We start from the raw sequence: 20,354 nt of genomic DNA, 5'->3' as shown, positions 1-20,354 counted from the left end.
AGTTACTGTTGCCAGTTAGACCTGTTTTCAGCACCAACACAGGGAAAACAAGACCATAAGGGTTTGGCTTATGCAGATCCAGTGGCTGGGCATGCTCAGCAGAGAGCACAGAACATTCTTGAATGTGCCTGGTGCATGTGATACAGTCTGACCAATGAACGTGCTCCAGGAAAGACCGACTGAGCATGTGTGAGACTGTGTTACCTAACTGGGAGCCACCCCCTTGGTTGAATTTCCATTAGGTAGCGAAACTGTAAAAGCCCGATCCCAGGCTAAGGCTGGCGGGCAGTGGGGTTGTTGCTGCTCACTCACCTGGAGGCACCTGTGTTTCCCTGCCTGAGGTGTGTCTACCCTACTTTGCATCTAACTTGCTTTCAGGAAGCAGCTGCTCGCTCTCCTGAGCCAGCCTGCTCTCTGTACTGAACTTGAAGTGTGTGTTTCTTGCTTTTGTGTTAGACTCTCGGTGTCTGTACTGAACTTACTTTAGTGTTAGACTCGGTGTGGGCCCTGCTCGGTCTCTGGAGCACGCCACGCTCTCTCCACGGAACCTGCATTTCTTCTCTGTTGCATTAAATGTGTTCTCACTTCCCACTGTGACTCTGCCCTTGACTTCTTTCCTGTGGCAGAGTCAAGAATCTGGTAAGAGGACGGGGCAGGTTGAGGCCGACTGTCGGGCCCCCGGACCCTTCCTCCGACGTCAGTAGGCTGCCGGGAGGAAGGCTTCCTAACTGGATGCACTCAGGACCCCCCAGGCAAACATTCTCCATACGTCCATTGAAGAGAAGCCGTGCGCGAGTGCCCCTGCGCGGCTCGAAGCCGTGCGCGAGTGCCCCTGCGCGGCTCGAAGCCGTGTTGCCCGAGGACTTGCGGTGCATGTTCTCCTCCTGCTCGTGCATCTCCAAGGTGTGTCACCACGAAACAGATGACATGAAAGAATCCACAACGGTACACCCGCCTTCGCCTCCCGTGCATTTTGCTGTTGTCGTAAGTTTTTCTTCTCTGCGCTGTCCACGTCGTGATGCACGCGGCATCTCCCCCTCTCTTCACTCACGACATGGTGCCCTCATGGATTCTCACTGTGTTCAGCAGTGTCACCCACAGTCCTGTCACTCATTTTGTTGTTCATGTCATCCCGGGTTTGTCCAGTGAGCGCCCCAGCTCCACATCTGATCCACATTCTCTGTGTACCCCGAGAAATCCTAGAGTCGGTGACATTCGTTGTGTGTGCAGCCCTGACTCAGGCTCTTCCACGGGACCCAGGTCAGGCTGACAGGGGCGTCCCCCTGCCCTCCTTAGTCCTGACATTCCTTTTGTGCTGGTGAGAGGAAGCCCCTTGTCCCACATCTAGAGGTGGAACTGGTTAGGGGGACGTCCCAAGAGAAACCGTAGGATGAGGGCAGAGAGGGGTCCTCACCCCAAAGACACATCCCTGAAGGCCCCACCTCCCAGCATGGCATGTCCCCTGCCCTCCCATCCCCTCTGCTTTGCCTTGTCAACTCCTGCCTCCTACAGAGCCCACCCTGAGCCCCTCTGGTCCCCCCAGTGGCATCCCTACCCAGCAGAACTGGCCTGGTACCTTCTCAATCACACAAACGGCCCCTCCAAAGCCACCACTTGTCCCCACTGCATCCTAGTCAGCATCCCGGTTCCCATAATGGGGGTGGGGGCCGGGCATTCCACCAGGAACACAGCAAAAGTCCCAGTTAACCTCAAGTTGTGGCCACCACCTGGTCATGGAGGATTTTTCTTGCCAAGAGGCTAGCAAGCAGGGAAAGGAGGCCCCCGGCAGTGCTTGGGCATCCCTCGGCATGCTCCACCTGGTTGTGGCAGACAGAGCACAGGTGCAGCAGACAGGGCTGGCGAACGGCACAGTGACCAGGCTCATGCCCTCATAGCTAAAGGTATGGGTCCCTTGGTGACCTGGCAGGCAAAGGATGAGGTGACCTGGTGGGCAAAGGGTGAGGTGAACCACATGAGTGTGCAGCAGGCAGGATCTGCTGCAGCCGGGGGCCCCAGGAAGCCTTTGACCTGGACAGCTGCTCCCAGACCCAGTGTAGGAGCAGGTGGCACAGTGGTGCCCGCAGCGCTCTCTGCGTGGGCAGCTCCTGTCCAGGCACCGGTGGATGTGCTGTATGCAGAGGAGGCCCCATCGCCAGACCAGGAGGTGACTCAGAGCTGAGGTTTTTGTGAGGCTGCATCACGGTCCAGTGTCTCCCTCTGCCCATCTGACACCCCCACATGGACACCCAGGAGGATCCCTCTCTGGGAAGCTGAGCTGCCCCACCCACTGTGAGGCAGTGGGAAAGCTGGGCCAAGAGCCAGGTCCCCACCCAGGCCCTGTCCCTCCAGTGGACCCTCTGCCCACCTCTGAGGCACAGGGCTCCTCATCGTCTAGGGCCTTTGTTCTGAAATGTAGGTTTCATTATAATTCAGGGACAGTGAGGCCAGCAGATCAGGAGACAACCGCCACTGAGAAAGTATCCATTACTCACAGTTCCCGTGAGGAGGGGGCACACCACGTGTATTAGTCTGTTGCTGTTACTTGTAACAGAATGCCTGAAACTGGGTGATTTATAAAGAAAAACAAAATTTATTGCTTACCGTTTCTGAGGTTAGGAAGTCCAAAGTCCATGTGGTGGTGGCGACAGTGAACCAGGGCTCTCACACTGTAAGATGGTTGAAGCGGAGAGAGCAGAGAGAGACAGACTCTCTTCTTTTAAAGCCCTCAGAACCACGCTCTGACCACCATTTTTAATCCATTCACTACAGCACAGTCCTACGATCCAATCACCTCTTCAAGGCTCCACCTTTCAGTTACCGTAATAGGATTTCCCACCCTCTTAACAGTCACAGTGGGGGCTAAGTTTCTAATACCTAAAGCTTGGGGAACACAATTCAAGCTTCAGTGAGTTTTGGGGGACATAATTCAATCCACTACACCACACCATGGGGGGCCCCCCCAGGAAGCATCGTGTCGGTCAGGAGGCGGAGGGGGCCGGGGGAAACGTGGGCAGAGCCTTCACTGTGGTTTCCATGGGAAAGGCCAGGCCAGGCAGGGAGCACAAGCTCGTGGTTGGCTGGTGAGATCATTTCTGCGGGCCCTGGGGTGCAGGGCTGCCCCAGCTGCCTGGAATGGGCCCTGGGGTGACTGGGGCAGGGGAATTTTGGCCTGGAGTGTGAGAGCCCCGGGGAGGCGGTGAGGGGTGGGTTGTGGGTTGGCTGGTTTGCCTGCGAAAGGTGGGCTCTGGTGAGTGTGTGCTAACCTCTGGGAATTGGCTAGATCTGGGAGGACAGTCTCCTCAGGGTGAGTAAGGCCCCAGATGTTGAAATATCAGAAGAAAACAACATGGTTTGGACCAGCGTCCTGCCATCGGCTGCTGGGCTGCAAAGAGGAAGAGCATCAGGGCCTCCGGGTGCACCTCTCAGGTAGCCCAGGTAAGTGTGGCCCTGAGAACACTCACTCTGGGGACCCCCAGGAAACACCTGTAGGGCTGCAGGGTGGACACTCTCCAGAGCCCTTCCAGCAGCCTCGGGTAGCCACCAGTGGTTGAGGGCCAGAGGCTAGCTGAGGAGCATCTGCTCTCTACAATTTCAATGCTTTTAAATCCACCGAGACCTGTTTTGAGTCCGGTACGCCCTCTACCCGATTGACAGTCGTGAGCACGTGGAAAGAGCGTGGATTCTGCGCCGCTGGGCAGAGGGCTGTCCAGGCCCTCTCTGTCCCCACTGGTCTTTAGTCTAAATACTTGTTCTGTCTGTGCCTGAGAGACGAGTGTTCAATCTCCAGTTGTAATTGCACAGTGAGTTACAATCCTCCTTCTGGTTCTACGAATGTTTACTGAATTGTTCGAGGCTCTATTATGAGGTGAATACGCATTTCAGATTGGTGTGACATCCTGGTGAATTGAGCTCTTGATATTACTAAATGGCCCTCCTCACACCTTGTTAGAACCCTCGCACTGAGGCCCACTGCATATGGTATTGATACGGTCTTAATCCTGCTTTAGTTTTTTTTTTTTTTTTTTTTGGCTGCTGGCCAGTGCAGGGATCTGAACCCTTGACCTTGGAGTTATCAGCACCACATTCCAGCCAACTGAGCTAACTGGCCAACCTCCTGCCTTTCATTTTACTCTACCTGAATCTTATACTTAGGATGGGCTGCAGGTAGACAGCAAATAGTTACAATCTGCCGATCTATGCCTTTTACCTGGAACACCAAGACCACTAACACCAACATTTCAGTCCTTGGTAATGTTCTACAGATTAAATAATAAATGGGTAGATAGATAGGTTAGACAGATAGGTAGAGTCAGCAAGAATGAGGGACACGCCTGTATAACAGAATTTATTTTTATTTAATTAATTAATTTATTTTTATTGAATCAAAATTGATTATACATATTTTGGGGGTTCAACATTGAGATATGGTGTGTATAACAGAATTTAAGCTCAGATAAAGAATAGCATATTGCAAAGAATAAAACAACCACACTAAAAAGAAAAAGATAAAAACTAACCCATGGAACTTTCCACAGTATTTGGTTTACAAACCCTACACCTAATGAAAGAAAGAACTGAAAACAAATACTGAACCCGACTGGCTGGCGGGATTCTCACATGGCAGCTGTTCTGAGACTGCTCTCTTTGTCTGCCAGGGCTGAGCAAGTGAGGGGACAGGCATCTGCCAGGCGGGGAGTTACACCGGCAGAAAGAGGCATCTAGAATGCACGTGGTCACGTTGGTCTGGAATTGCAGACATAGGTGTGAAGTCATTCTTAGATCTTTATCAATCCATCTGTGCACACGTATCTGTGTCTACAGTTATATTTGTATCTACAATGGGTGGGTGTATATCAAAGAATCCCAGAACCTGCTGGAAGGGACAGGGATGCCCACAGAAAACCCGTGGACGATAAGTAACGACAGTGATGAATCAGAATCCAACAAGCAAAATCAGTAAGTGAATAAATACATACAGAAACACGTTAACAGGGCAGCTCCCCTTCAGTGGCATGCCCGCTAACTAGGGTGGAAAGAAGACGGAATCACAGCGACTGTCATGCAGTCACCGTTCAGGCAAGAATCACCAGTGCATAAGAGTGTGACGAGGAACACAATAGCTGCACAGTCTCAAAGGATCTTGCTGCAATACACTTGTTTATTACAAGTACAAAAATGAGAACACTCATTTAATGCCACATCCATGGCCCACCTAGTCTAGTCCCAGCCCTGGGAGGTAGTGCCCACAGGCCGTCCTGCAGAAAAGCCCGCTCAGCAGGACTGAGGAGAGGCAGAGGGCTGGCTGGGAGGAGGCAAATGTGGCTGTTGTTGTCTTCACAGTACGGGCACCTTGGAAGGAGCCCTGGGGCTCCTCAGGCAGCCCTGGGGGGTGAGGGGAGGGCTCTGGGCCCTTATTTAACTGATGGAGACGGCACGGGATGTCTACACCCTCTAGGCAGTGTCCCCATCTTTCCCTCTGCAGACAGGAGGCTGAAGCAAGCCCAGAGCAGGTGGCACAGCTCCCCTGGCTCCCAAGGTCTCGGCAGGTGGACAGCACTTTCAGCAGGTGTAGCCTGAGATGTTTCAGACGTCTAGTACCAGAGCCTGTTCATCAGCGGTTCTGGTCCCTCATAGCGAATATGGGTGCCGTCTCCTCCACAGCCACTGTGGTGACGTCTGGCGGGGACTGCTGAGCCTGAGTGACCGTGGCCTCGGCTTCTGTAGTCTCCCGTCTCTTGCCCTGGCAGATGAACGCAGCATGAAGACCCTGCCCACGGATGCACGCAGCCCCCAGGCCATGTGCTTCGGGGGGTCACTTTGTGGTTTATCATTTGAAGAGTTGTGTCCTCCTCTTCACAATGACCATGGCTGTAGACCAAGGACTCAGGACCCTCTAAGAACTAGGAGACCCCACCCCCACCCCCGCAACTTCACCTCTGGTGGGCAGCAGGGAGGGCAGCTGAGGCACAATACCTGGAAAGAGACCATCGCCCGGACCACATTGTCTGCAAGACAAAGACACACATCACAGGGAGGAGCCAGAGCCTCTGCCCAGGGGATACAGGGACACAGCAACAGGGGTGCAGTGGGTGGACGATACAGTGCCAGTTTCTCCCTATGTGACCTTCCCCAAGAGACTGACCCTCTCTCAGACGAGATGGAGTTTGGTCGGGGCCCCTTGCTGGGCCTGTCCCCAGACGGAGGACATGTGAGAAGCCTGCGGCACCCCCAACCACCTCCCCACCCATCATCCATGGAAGTGGAATAAGCACTTCACATAGGAGGGTCTTCCAGCCACCCCTCAGGGAGCAGGTGCCCCAGACTGGATGAGAATGGAGACTGGGCTATTGCCCTCGGAGCCTGAGTTCCCAAGATGTTCCTGCACATGGGAGACCCAGGGGTCAGGACACAGGTGGCCCAAGAATGTGGCTGACCCTCCCCTTGGGTTTCTTTGCTCACTACCTGCTCCCCCATGAACCAGGCATGGGGTTCCCCAAAGCCACAGTGGGGTCTACACAGCTGTGATCCTAGTGCCCGAGCTAGGACACCTGGCACAGCAGAGGTGGCCACCGCCGGGCGGATGACTGGGTGAGGGAATGGATGAATGAATGAATGAATAGCCTTAGTCTCCTTGGGGGAACGTAGCCTTGTCCACAGCAGGGCAGCTGCTGACCCTGCAGTCTGCGGCCTCTCCCAGCTGAGCACGTCTACCCCACGTCTCCGGAGGCAGACAGGACTTCAGGGACCAAGGCACTGAGTGGGCAGGGGCGACAGAGGGCTCCTTGGTCAGGGGGCTCCACCTCCCATTACCCCCAGGAAGGCCACAAGATATCTGGGTTGCGGGCAGGAAACGAAGTCCCCTCCCCAGGCCAGCAGCAGCCACCCCAGCGAGGGAGCCACAGATCCTGAAAATGCTCTGGAGGGACACAGCCCTCAGAGTCACGGAGAGTCAACCGCTCTGGACCTGAGCCCTTACAGGAAGGGACAGCTCACCTGGCAGCCTTTTCCTTTTCACCCACTTCCAGGTCAGGCCAAGGGTGCCAAGAAGAACAGCAATGACAAGGACACCCACAAGATACAGCACCCAGGAGGAGGAGCAGGTGGCGTCTGAGCTGCTGGTCCCAGGTTCTGCTTCTGTCACTAGTCATCCACTGCACCTAGGGGACAGCGGCCAGGCAGGCAGGAGGCCCAGGCACAGGCACCACCGCAAGCCGATGCTCACGCAGACCCCAGGGAGGGTCCCGGTCCACAGGGGTTCAGGGGGGCGACAGCCGTCACCAGGGAGGCCGGGCTGGTTGGCAGCTCAGGGATGTGGACTCAGGTCTGTCTGATTATTCCAAGTCCCCCTAGGTCGTGTGCAGGAGGAGTGGGGTCCCCCGGCTGAGAACTTCAGCTCACAGACTCCCCCCAACTTTGGAAGCGCAGGGGCCCTCCCACGGCCCTGACACTGGGGGACGCCACAACCACGGGGCAGCGGACCCGGCTACAGCGCCCCTCTCCGTCTGCTGCAGGTGAAGCCCACCCCTGAGCCTCCAGGAAGCTCAACCTGCCGCAGCTCAGGGCCTGGGCCGATGTAACGTGTTATCTGTGGCACACAGGCTTCGCCCCAGGGGATCCCCTGGATGCTGGCACAGTGCGGGGGTGCCGCCCAGGGTGGGGCGTGCAGGTCTTTCTGCTGGGGGAGGTCATCTCCGTCTCCCCGGGCAGCAGCATGAAGCTCCCTCCCCAGGGCAGGGGCTGAGACCACCCTGGATGACCTACCTGGTCCAGGGCTGACATTCCTCTTGGTCCCCAGCGAGAGAGAAGGTCCCCACTGGGCAGTCCTGACACACCGTGTCCTGCCTCTCGGTGCCTGAGACACAGAAAGAGATGGGCAGAGGGCACCTATGGCACCACCCAGGCCGTGAGAGGGTCCTGGCCTTCTCCCCAGGGTTGGGGTCTGGGGTGGGGGTCTCTGAGCTGTCCCAGCACCAAGGGGCTGGGATTGTAAGGGCCCGGGAGCCCCTCTGAGCCGCCATTCCACAAATGCTAGGAAGGGCTGTCCCGGCAGGGGATGTGGGAGAGCTGGGGCTCACAGAGTCCAGACAGGTGGAAGGATGACATTAACCACAATCACAGCCACAGTCACAGTGCAGAAACCCAGCTCCCTGCCTGGGGCCTGAGAGGGAGGCGTGAGGACTTGGAAGTCCCCGGGAGATGAGGCAGAGCCACCAGGAGTGGCCTTACCCTTCCCTGCCTCCCTGCGTGGCTGCGTCCATCCTTTGCTGTTGCCAGGACAGGGCTGGGACAGGTGAGCCTGGGGCTGGCCAAGGCTTCCGTCCCACCAAATGATTCTGAGCTGGCATGATGTAGAGGGGACAGGGGCTCCAGGCAGGGGGCACTGGGCACAGGGGTGATTTGGGATGGGGTATTTGTCATCTGCCACTCACCTCTCTTCAGCACCTTCTGTCCCGGGCGGCAGATGGTGTGGGGCCAGCATGCAGTGCAGTGGTCTCCATCCTCTGTAATGCAGAAGTGGCCTTGGCTACAACCACACATGCTGTCCTCTGTGCTGGAGCACCTCTGCCTGGTGACCAGGCCCATCGCTGTAACCCAAGAGAGGTGCTCAGAGCAGCAGCCAGGGCTGCCAAGGGCGGTGCGGATGCCCTGTCCCCGAGGGGAGCAAGTGAAGTACCAGACAGCATCCTACTGGGGAGGGGGCCAGGTGACAGGTTGCACCTCCATGGGTCTGAGTTTCTGGGCCCCAACTCTGTCCCTGCCTAGCAGCTCCTGCCAAGCTGTACCCCAGCTCAGCCAAACAAGGTGCCCAGAGATGCCTGACACAGAGGGCCTGAGTCCCAAAGGGGGCCCCCAGGGACAGCAGCAGCAGAGGCAGGAGATTGGAGGAGGGTCTTGTTGACAGGGGGCCAGTTCTCGTGGGGAAACAGGCCTTCTTCCCAGACATGATGCTGAGAATGGCACAGTCCACTCTGGGGGACCCGAGGAGGCAGGTCCCAGCCCCATGTTTCTCCTCCCTAGAGAACCTACCCCCAGACAGGTTTCCCATCTTGCAAACCAGCCTCATCTGACAGCAGAGGGTACAGTGAGATCCTCTCCTGATTCAGCTAGTGCCGGGCCCTGTGTCCCTGACCCAGCCCCCGCAAGGGACAGCCTCATCTGCCACCTGTGTCCCCCACACCCTCAGCCCCATCAGACAGGTGCTGTCTCCAGATAGGGGCAGGAGGGGCAGGAGAAGTGGGTGGAGATGGAGGCCTGAGCTGCAAATCTTGACCTACCAGAACCCAGAGCATCCAGCCTCCTCCTGTCCACGCCCTTCTCCCTGGAGAGGGGAGGCCCAGGGACTGCCCCCAGGTGTACTGTCAACCCCGTACTTGGGGTCCTGCATGGATGGGGCCATCTGGAGGTGGGGACGGAGTGGCCTGAGGCTCGGCCGTGCTCTGTCTAAGTCTGGATCCCCTTCCCCAACCCTGCTCAGCCCTTGTCCCTGTGATTCCTGTAGCGGATTGAGTTATGTCCCCCCAAAATTCACTGAAGCTTGAATTGTGTTCCCCAAGTTTTGTGTATTGGAAATTTGGCCCCCACTGTGACTGTTAAGAGGGTGGGAAATCCTGTTATGGTGATTGAAAGATGGGGCCATGAAGAGGTGATTGGATCGTAGGACCGTGCAGGAGTGAATGGGTGAATAATGGTGGTCAGGGGCGTGGTTCTGAGGGTTTTAAAAGAGGAGAGTCTGCCTCTCTCTCTGCTCTCTCTGCTTCCACCATTTTGCAGTGTGAGCCCCTGGGTCACTGTTGCCACCACCAGATGGACTTTGGACTTCCCAGTCTCAGAAACGGTAAGCAATAAATTTTCTTTTTCTTTATTTTTTTATTTTTATTTTTTTTTGTCGTTTTTTCGTGACCGGCACTCAGCCAGTGAGTGCACCGGTCATTCCTATATAGGATCGGAACCCGCGGCGGGAGCGTCGCCGCGCTCCCAGCGCAGCACTCTACCGAGTGCGCCACGGGCTCGGCCCTTCTTTTTCTTTATAAACCACCCAGTCTCAGGTATTCTGTTATAGCAACACAAAAAGGACTAATACAGCCCCCTGCTTCCCCATCAGGAAGCTCCCTGCCCACTGCCTTGAGTCCTCAGCCACTGGGGCGGTGTATATGAGGTAGGAGACGGGGTGAAGTCTGGCTCTGCCACTGGTTGACCTAGGGGTGCTGTGAGTGACTCTCTGGGCCTCAGCTTCCCCATCTGCAAAATGGGCAGTCACCTGCCTTGCCTTATAAGTCCGACCACACATCTAAGGTGGCATCTGGGGACCTGGGTGGCCTTGGGACAGTGCTAGCGAGGAGGGGGGGTGTTGGGGACAGAGCTGTTGCCCTCCCAGGGCAGCCTCTGCCCACAGCACTCCAAAGGTTCTCCCTCAGGGTCTCTCCTTCCCCTCCCTGTCTGTCTGGACCAAGCTGGACACCAGCCTTCCAAGTGACCCCTTCCATAGGGGGTCACAGGGGGACCCAACATCTTGCAGAGAAAGGGGCGAGAACCACAGTGGGGGAGGAACAGGCTCCTGGCACTCACTGAAGGGTGCCCAGCACCACCCAAGACCCCGCTTTACAGGTAGAAAAACAGACACAGGAGAGACAGGGTCACCCATCGAGGTCACCCAGCTGGAGGAGCAGAGGACAAAGGCACACAGTTGGGCACCAAGCTCAGGAGGGCCCAGGTGACCTAATGACAGGCGGGGCACTTGCCTCCTCTCGGGTGAGACAGGTGTGGAGTCTAAGGCTCCCGTGAAGGGTGCCCTGCAGGGGGCATCTGTGGAGATGGCGTGTGCCGAGGCCTCCAGGGTGCTGGGGCTGGACGGCGCTGGCCGGGGCTGGCCTCTTACCTGGGTCACAGACTCGGCACGGCAGACACTCGCTCAGGCCATTGTAGTGGGCGGTGTAGGTCCTCGGGGGGCAGGGCACACACACAGTGCCCGTCAGCTCCCCACAGGCGTGTTTCACATGGTAACCTGCCGCCCAGAGGGTGAACAGCTTCTCAGTGTTGAAGGAGGACCCTGGGGAGCCCACCCATTGCTCCCACCTGAGCCCTGAGCGGGTGTGACACCATCCATGGGGGTCAAGTCACCTGAGCTGGTCCCCGTGGGACAATTCGGCCCCAGCTGCCTGTCACAAGTGTGCCTGCTTTGGGGGAAGTCAGAAAGTTCTAGAAGAATGTGGAGCGTCCTGGGACCCCTACTCCTGGCTCTGGCCCTGTTCCCCCTCCGAGCCTCTGGTCATGATGGCCTGGCTGCGTCCCCAGCAGAGCCCTCGTGTGGCATGGCTGTGAAGGTCCCCTGGGGTGAAGAGTTGAAGCCACAGGCCCTTGGGGCTTGAGCCCTCCGCTGTGTGTGCCCCTGGGCCCGGGGCTTGAGCCACCCATAGTAACGGTCACAGAGATCAGAGGGCTGCAGGGCAGGGCAGGAGCGTGGGCCCCTCCTGGGACTGCCCCTCCCAGGGCTGCACCTCCCAGGGCTGCACCTACCTGGGCTGCACTTGGGGCAGCACTCAGTACCCACCGGGTACTCCTCCTCTTTGCACGGGGGCAGGGCCAGGGCGCTGCGGGGGCATCTCAGGAGGAGGAGGCACAGCGCCTAAGGGGGAGGGACAGGGACAGGAATTGGATGGAGGAGCTGCCCGGGCAGCTGCTGTGGCCTCAGTCTCCCTGTCTGAGAAATGGGGGGCAGCAGCCCCTTTGGCTGGCACTGCCCTAGTGGGGATGACATGGGCCCCAGGACAGGCTCAGGGAATGACCTGGGACGACCCCTGAAGTCCAGGGTCGGGTGGGGTGGGAACCATCCCTCGTCCACCCCCATGCCCCTCCCTGTCAATGTGAGACCCCAAGAACAGGGTCTCTGATCTCACTAGGGACCCCCACCCCACCCCGGGGAACCCTGAGCTCCGCTGGGCCAACACCCAGCTGGCCTCCCTTCTGGTCTTTGCTGGACCCTCTGACCCCTGGGGAGGCAGGAAGGTCAGTGGGGGACAGTCCCCAGGGACTCCCCGGGTGGAGTGGAGCAGACAGGCTGGTCAGGGTCCCTTGGTGAGGGTGGCCATGTCGGGACCCTCATGCCAGGGATGACCCTGCCTGGCACTCAAGGAGCTTCATGAGGGGTGACTGACAGGCAGGCAGGAAGGACGGGCTGGTGAGGAGGTGGTCCCCACCCAGCTCCAGCCCTTGGACTCGGGTCCCCACTGCACAGACATTGAGCTTATCACCGGGACAGCACCGTAAGGGGGTCTGCTAGCTGCTCCAGGCCCCCGCTCAGAGGCACGCCCCGGCTCAGGGCTCCCCGAGAGCCTCCAGCCCCAGGAAGTGCCCTCATCCCTCCATGGGGAGTCACTGGCTACCGCAAATGGGGTAGGGCTGGGGGCACCGATGGGGGATGTTCTGCTGTGTGGGGCTGTCCTCTCCTGCCCGTCTCTCCCCTGGAGGGAGGCCAGTTCCGGGAGGACGCGGGCAGCCCGAGAGCTGGGCAGGGATCCAAGGCCCCTGTGAGCCAGGGGGTGGGACCCAGACAGACGTGGCCAGGGGAGGGGCTTGAGGGAGGGGAGACCTCTGGGAGCCACCCGGGGCAGGAGCGGGGGCTGGGGGCACGGGGGCGGACAGACAGGAGGCTCAGGGCTCACCAGACCCAGGGCGTCGGCTTTCGGCTCTGGTCTCCACGGGGCAGGCCCCCAGACTTGCAGAGGCCCCATGTTGCTCCGCAGAACGCCTCAGGCCCTGCCCATGGGCCCAGGATCTCGGCCAGCAGGAAGAGCTGCAGCGCAGGGACTGCGGGACGCCGCCATGGTCCTGAACCAGAAAAGGAAAGAAAAACTTCAGCAGCAGCTGGAGGAGGGACCTAGCCCCACTGGGCGGGCCGACCCTGGGGTCACAGGCGGGCCATACAGGAAGCCTGTGGGGCAGAGGTGGGGACAGGCCAGGCCAGGTTACAATGCATGAGTCTCATGCCCACTGTGGGCAGGAACGCTGGCTGAGCGAGTTCTCTCCCCTGCATGTCCCCAGGCCCCTGCATTCATTTTGGGAAGGGGTGGTCCCCAACAATGCATCTGCATCCCCCTCCCACCCTGCAGCCCAGAGAGCCCACCCACTGCTCCTGAGTTCTGTCACTGTTGCTGCCAGAGAAAGAAGACGCTGTGGGTTTCCTTCCTCCTTGTGGCTTTCCTGTTGGAACCTCCCCCTGAGTGAAGCCCCGCCCCCAGCCGTGTGACACTCACACTCCCCGGCAGGCTCTGCTGAGGGTCCAGTCCAGGTCCTCACGTGGGGCTGAGGGAGGTGGGGAGACTCTGCACTCTTGAGCACCCAGAGGGCCCCACCTGTCCCCGGGAGGGAGGTGGGCACCACGATTCTCACTCCTGTTCTGCAGATGTTGAGCCCAGGCTCAAAGCCCCAGTGCCTGGCCCCAGTCTCCCCTGTGGAAACTCTGCTCAGCCCCAAACCCCAGCCTTCTGGGCTGCCTGGTCCCCACTGGGTTTCCCCACAGGGGGTGCGGACATCGGGCAGGCCTGGGGCTGGAGCGACTGCAGCTCACCTGGTGGCCTGCAGAGACAGGTGCGGGGCTCTGGAGAGGCCAAGTCCCAGCCGTGGCATCCCCACGGGGAAGCACCGGTGAGTCAGCCCCTTGTGCCCCCACATGACAGGCATGAGGCTGAGGCCTGGCCACACCCAGGGCCATCCCCTCCAGTGAGCCCATCTGCTGAATGCCCGGCCCAGGACTGATCCAGGGCCCCTTCCTGGTCCTGACTTTGACCCACAGCCCTTCTCCAGTGTCCAGCCCCAGCCCCCTCCCGGCCCCAGCCGGACTCAGTGGCGTCTACTGGACTCAACGGTGGGGATAATACCCACCCTCTCTATGCCTCTCATCTGTAGAAGGAGGGTCCTTAGAGTCGCAGTCATAGAATGTTGTAGCAGGACCCAGGGAACAGGGTCCCCCCCCCGAAATTTCCCAGCTCCTGGTTGCGGTCACACTGGGTGGCCAACCACAGCCACCAGTGTCCTCATGGTCACTGCCTGATTCCTCTTCTGGGGGGCCCAGAGGAGGAAAGGCCAGGCTCTGGGAAGGGATAGGCAGGTGTGGAGTTGGGCAAGTTGGGGTGGGCAGAGCCATCCTGTTAGGTCAAAGCTTCCCCAGTGCCAGAGGCAGGGTCCACCACGGGCTGCCATACCCTGGACAACAGGCCCAGCCCCCAAGACCCCAAGTCTCTGAGGCAGGGTGCAGGACCAGTCAGGACCCCTGTCCCCTCTGCTGGAGGATCTGTGAGCGGGTGACACGCCGCACTTACACCCCCTGACCACAGTGACCTTCACGCCCTGGCACCCTCCCTGCCCCCATCACCTCGTGGGGGTTTCCAGTGAAGGAGAAGGGGCACCCCCCTGCACCCTCCTCTCCCCCGATGAGCCCTAGGGAGTGCTGGAGAAACCCCGACAGCTCACAGGTGCCCAGAGCATGGTAGGTTCTGGGGTGCGGGTGCCCCACTGTCCCTGCCCATGCCCTGCTGACCCTGAATCCCACAGGGATGCTCCTTGGGGTGGGGGAGGCCAGAGGAGTCCGATGAGGGAGATAGCCTCCCTATAAATGTTGGGACCCCCAGGACCCCCACCACTCCCAGCAGATACACTCTCAGTGGTCATCTTATCCACTCCCACTCTGGGCAAGTGGGGAAACTGAGGCATGGTGAGGGGCAGGACTTATCTACAGGCGTCAGTGAGTCTAAGACACAGGGGGGAGTTGCCCAGCTGGCCTCTCCTCCCCCACTTGCTCCACACTCCTCACCCCAGTCTCAAGACTTGTGGGGTGCTGGGCCTGGTGCCAGCCCTGAAGGGGTCCAAGGTGTCAGCCCTCCAGGGGTGACTCACTCACTCTACCAAGGATGTTGTCTCTGCCTAGGTCTTTGTTGAAATGTCACTTCTTCCATGAGGCCTTCCCTGACTGCTGAATTTAATGCCCTCCACCTACAGCCCTCTGACCCATTCTCTACCTGTCAGCACATGGTCGCCCGCCACCCTGGAATGCAGACTCTGCAGCAGGGTGTTGTGCCTCCGTGAGGCAGGACTCCTGTTCCAGCAGCCACTCACTCATTCACTCGCTCGCTCACTCACTCATTCACTAATTCACTCACTCGCTCGCTCACTCACTCAATCACTCATTCACTCGCTCGCTCACTTATTCACTCACTCATTCACTCACTCGCTCACTCGCTCACTTGCTCACTCACTCATTCACTCACTCATTCACTCACTCACTCGCTCACTCACTCACTCACTCACTCATTCACTCACTCACTCACTCACTCACTCATTCACTTATTCACTCACTCATTCACTCGCTCACTCACTCACTCATTCATTTATTCACTCACTAGCTCGCTCACTCGCTCGCTCGCTCACTCGCTCAGTCACTCATTCACTCACTGACTCATTCACTCACTCATTCACTTACTCATTCGCTCACTCATTCATTCACTCATTCACTTACTCATTCACTTACTCATTTGCTCACTCATTCACTCATTCGCTCACTCACTCACTCATTCACTTATTCACTCACTCATTCACTTACTCATTTGCTCACTCACTCATTCACTCACTCGCTCACTCACTCACTCATTCACTCACTCACTCACTCATTCACTCACTCACTCACTCACTCACTCATTCACTCAGTCACTCAGTCACTCACTCATTCACTCAGTCACTCAGTCACTCACTCATTCACTCACTCACTCACTCACTCATTCACTGACTCGCTCAGTCACTCACTCATTCACTCACTCATTCACTGACTCGCTCACTCGCTTACTCACTCACTTATTCACTCACTCATTCACTTACTCACTCACTCACTCATTCACTTGCTCACTCACTCACTCACTCACTCATTCACTCACTCATTCACTCACTCATTTGTTCACTCACTCATTCACTCATTCACTCACTCACTCACTCACTCATTCACTCACTCATTCATTCACTCACTCATTCACTCACTCACTCACTCACTCACTCATTCACTCACTCATTCACTTACTCATTCACTTACTCATTTGCTCACTCACTCACTCATTCACTTACTCATTCGTTCACTCACTCATTCACTCATTCACTCACTCACTCATTCACTCATTCACTCACTCACTCATTCACTCACTCATTCACTCACTCACTCACTCACTCACTCACTCATTCACTCAGTCACTCACTCATTCACTCAGTCACTCACTCACTCATTCATTCACTTACTCACTCACTCATTCACTGACTCGCTCAGTCACTCACTCATTCACTCACTCATTCACTGACTCGCTCACTCGCTTACTCACTCACTCACTCACTCACTCACTCACTCACTCATTCACTCACTCACTCACTCATTCACTCACTCATTCACTCACTCACTCACTCACTCACTCATTCACTCACTCATTCACTCACTCATTCACTCACTCACTCATTCACTCACTCACTCACTCATTCACTCACTCACTCACTCATTCACTCACTCATTCACTCACTCACTCATTCACTCACTCACTCACTCACTCACTCATTCACTCACTCATTCGCTTACTCACTCATTCACTTACTCTCACTCACTCACTCACTCATTCACTCATTCAGCACAGGTTTTTTCCACATCTCTCACCAGCCAGGCCACGTTCAGGGTGCCAGGGTCATCAGTGACCAAACAAGACAGACCATGCAGGCAGGCACCAGCACCTGCCCCATCCCACCTGGTGTCCCCATGGCTGGGTGTCACCTACTGGTTGTGACCCTTCTTCAGCCCCAAGCTTATGGGAATCAACCGGGAGAGGGTGGGAGGCAGGATCCCCCAGAGATCCTGCTCCTGTGTGAGGCTGTGCTTGGCTCCTTGGACCCCAACATTTCTTCGTGGGTGGAGAGCCCCCCAGGGCCTCTCTTTTCTTCCCTGTGCCCATGTGACCTGAGATCCCAGAGACACCCTCCCCTACCTGTCACAACCACGGTCTCAGCCCAGAGGCCCACAAGGGTCCCTTCTCACCACACACTCAGGGCTCTGGAGAGAGCCAGGCAGATTTAGGGGTATTCTGTGCAAACTTCCCCCAGTGCAGATGGGGAAACGGAGGCTGAGACTAGGTGGGAGCACAGATACTCACACCAAGGCCAGACTCGCGCGCCCCACCCCCAGCTCTGCCACAGCTGCAGGAGCCCCCTCTGGCTAGCCCACCTGGGGTCCAGCTCCCATCACTCGGCTGCCCTCCACACAGTCCCAGCCTGTAACCTTCACGGGGGTTGCCTGTCCCAGTAGGGTGACCCCCAATACTCTGGCCTTCCAGGCATGCTGGAAATCCCCTGATGACATTCCCCTTTCTTCCTGATAAGGAGCGTCTGCGGCTGTAGGGCGGGAGACAGGTCATGGGAACCAGAGTGCTTAAGCTGGTCCTGGGGGTGCGAGGACAGGGTCCTGAGTCCCACCCCAGGGCTCCCTCCATCCCTCTTCATTCTGGGAAGCTTCAGCTTCCCCCACCCTCTGCAAGCCCCGGCTGGACAGTGGGCTCAGGGGCAAAGGCCTGGTCCTTGCCCTCCTGGCTCATGGGCTTGCGAGAGAACCGAGTCCAAAAGCCAAGCTTCCACAGCCATGAGGCGAGGGCTCTCCCGGTGGGCTGCACGTGCCACGTGGGGCTCTGAGAGGTACATAGGAGCCTGCTGGGGGACGAGGTGGGAGGGCATTCTCTGGGGACGGGCGGGGCTTGAGCACTGTCACAGAGAGAGCCACCGGGTCCATCCAGTGAGCAGGAACGGGCACGATGCAGCGCTGGCCGCGGTCCACTGGGAGGGACGCTGGAGACACAGACGCAGCCTGTGCTCGGGACACCACGTGCGGTTGTCAGGCTGGTGGAGGGTGGGCGGGAGCGGACCCCAGCAGATGGAGCTTGACGAGAGCACAGGCGGCTGGCAGTGGGACGCGTCGGGCGTGCGGTGGGCGGGACTCTGCCTCCACTCCCGTGGAATGGGGTGGGGCGCACAGACAGGCCAGCCGCTCCACACCCCGGGACGGGGACAGGAGAGAGGGCCTTGGGGGAGGGGCGGACAGAGGAGGGTGGCAGGAGGGCGGGAGTTGGCCTGGGACAGACGCCATGGGCCCAGGTATGCCGCCAGCCCGTTTGCTCCTAGCTCTGGCCGGGCCATGGCTGCCCCATCAGACATCCCAGCGGCATCTGGAACTCTGCATGCCTGGGGCCTCGACTCTTTCTCAACTCGTCCTGGCCACAACCCCGCCTGGGGAAGGCGGTGTCCTCCACCCAATAACAGGAACTGGCGCCAGCTGTGTTCCCTGCCGTGCCATCAGCTCCCCCATCCCAATGCCTCTGGGCTTAGGGAGGCAGCCCCCCACTTCCAGCCCTCCTCAAACCCTCCCCCGCCAGCCCCTCCAGCCACACGCTCCCTCCTTGCCCTTGGGTGCCCCCCCATCCTGGCAGCTCGTGGAGGTCTTTTCAAGCTGTGACCCTTGCCCTGTCCTCCCCTCCCTTCATCCTCTGTGGCTTTCACTAAAGACCGACCTCTTGCCCACCACGGTCTGCCCTTACCCTTACCTCTCCACTCACTTCCCACCCTCCCCATCCTGACCACATGGAAGCCCCACCCGTTGGCTCCTGGCCCTGCAATGACAATACCATGCACCCATGCATGCAGTGTTCCCCGGGCCAGGCATGCTCCTGTCCTTCCCAACTGTCAACCGTCGGTGCACAGTCATAACCCCAGGTACCATCAATATCCTCACCTTACAGGCAAGGAAACTGAGGCACAGAGAGCTGGGTGCCAGGCCAAGACTGCGTCACCAGTAGGAGCAACGGAGCGTTGGACCAGAGAAGTGATTCCGGAGCTGGGCCTCTGCTCTGGTGACCAGGTCCAGCTCAAAGAGAGAGAGTTCTGGAAGACGGGTTGAGGGGGCAGGATCCTTCTGTCCCTGGTTCAACAGACAAATGGACCCCTGGCCCTCAGAAAGGGACTGGCACCCAGTGGACAGCCATGGGTGGCCGCACCATGGGAGTCTTTGGGAGCTTCAGGGGCCTCTGGCCACCACATTGGGACCATCTGCAGAGAGGGGCAAGACGAGTGTCCACGTGGACGTCTCAGTGCGGACAGAGAGGGAGAAATGGCTGAGCAGGCCAGGAGAGAGGAAGACTAGCACGGCCAGAGTCACTGGAAGCCAGGAGGAAAAAGCTGCTGGGAAGGGACACCCGCAGGATCAGGACAGGCACACAGTAGGACTCAGGTCCGTGAACTCGACAGATACTCCCAGACTCTGTCGGAGGGACTGTGCATTGGGCAGCCCGCCCAGAAGGCAGTTTGGGGGTAAATAATAAAATGTCTTAAATCACTGCACCGTTTGATCCAGGGATAGGCATATCCGAGGGAGAGGTGTATGTGTACAGGAATCCACATTGCAGCCTGTAGAGTAATCGAGAATCAGGAAACAACCTAAGTGTTCATCAAAAGGGAACTGGTTACTTCTGCTTCCAGCCACGACAGCCTGACACAGCATGGATTTACCCTCCTGACATAACAGCTAAAAACGGGAAATACACGAATTCACAGTTTTCAGACATCTAGCAACGTGGAACTGTGATCCCAAAGAGAAGAGACGCCACTTGACTGAGCTCTATGATCATTTCAGCTTTGTACAGAGGCACATGAGGACAACAGGGCAAGGAGAGGGACCCAAGCAGCTCCAAGAAGAGCTCAGGGCCCCGGGACACTGAGGCAGACACTGTTGCGAGCAGAGTTCCAGCGAGGAGAGAACCTCACAGACGAAAAGCCCCAGAAATCTGCATCAGGGTCCCTGTGAGTCTTCATAGAACAGAAAGCCACACGTGCGAAGGACAAAACTCCTAAACGCAGGACAGTGAGCCACAAGCCAGCTGTGAACTCTCGGGGCTGGGAGACATCTGAGTTCTGACCGGCCACCGTGGAGGGTCCTTGATAAAATCACTAAATAAAACATGAATAAATAAATCTATAAATAAAATCACTGAATAAAACATAAAACCACTAAATAAAAATGAATGCATGACATACCTAGCCAAACAGTTAAGTAGCCGTCCAAGCAGCAGGCTATTGGTAGTTAAGTCATTAAGTACTGAACTACTTAACTACTACTTAAGTAGACACAGCGCACTGGGCCACACAGCCAGAAACCGAGGGAAAGTCACACAGATTTCCAACTGCATGGGGGTCGGTGCCTCTACCTCCCACATTGCTCAAGGGTCAGGTGGATATTGTAAACCCTATAGCAACCACTAAATAAAGTAAATAAATAAAATCACTAAATAAAATAGCTGCCG

General features: G+C 57.6%; 1 protein-coding gene across 1 annotated transcript; it reads right to left on the bottom strand.

Annotated features, from left to right (window-relative positions):
* Nucleotides 1–4,469: 4,469 nt before the first annotated feature.
* TNFRSF14 (TNF receptor superfamily member 14) lies at nt 4,470–18,854 on the bottom strand. Its single transcript, XM_063106386.1, is given in 9 exon segments — nt 4,470–5,740; nt 5,974–6,005; nt 6,994–7,157; nt 7,762–7,852; nt 8,430–8,585; nt 10,877–11,002; nt 11,515–11,623; nt 12,660–12,825; nt 18,791–18,854. Coding segments are annotated over 8 exon segments (876 nt in total). The 5' UTR covers nt 12,729–12,825; nt 18,791–18,854; the 3' UTR covers nt 4,470–5,611.
* Nucleotides 18,855–20,354: the final 1,500 nt, after the last annotated feature.

This window comes from Cynocephalus volans, chromosome 8 (genome assembly GCF_027409185.1).
Source record: "Cynocephalus volans isolate mCynVol1 chromosome 8, mCynVol1.pri, whole genome shotgun sequence".
Classification (NCBI taxonomy): Eukaryota; Metazoa; Chordata; class Mammalia; order Dermoptera; family Cynocephalidae; genus Cynocephalus; species Cynocephalus volans.
This window is presented reverse-complemented; position numbering and strand designations above follow the sequence as displayed.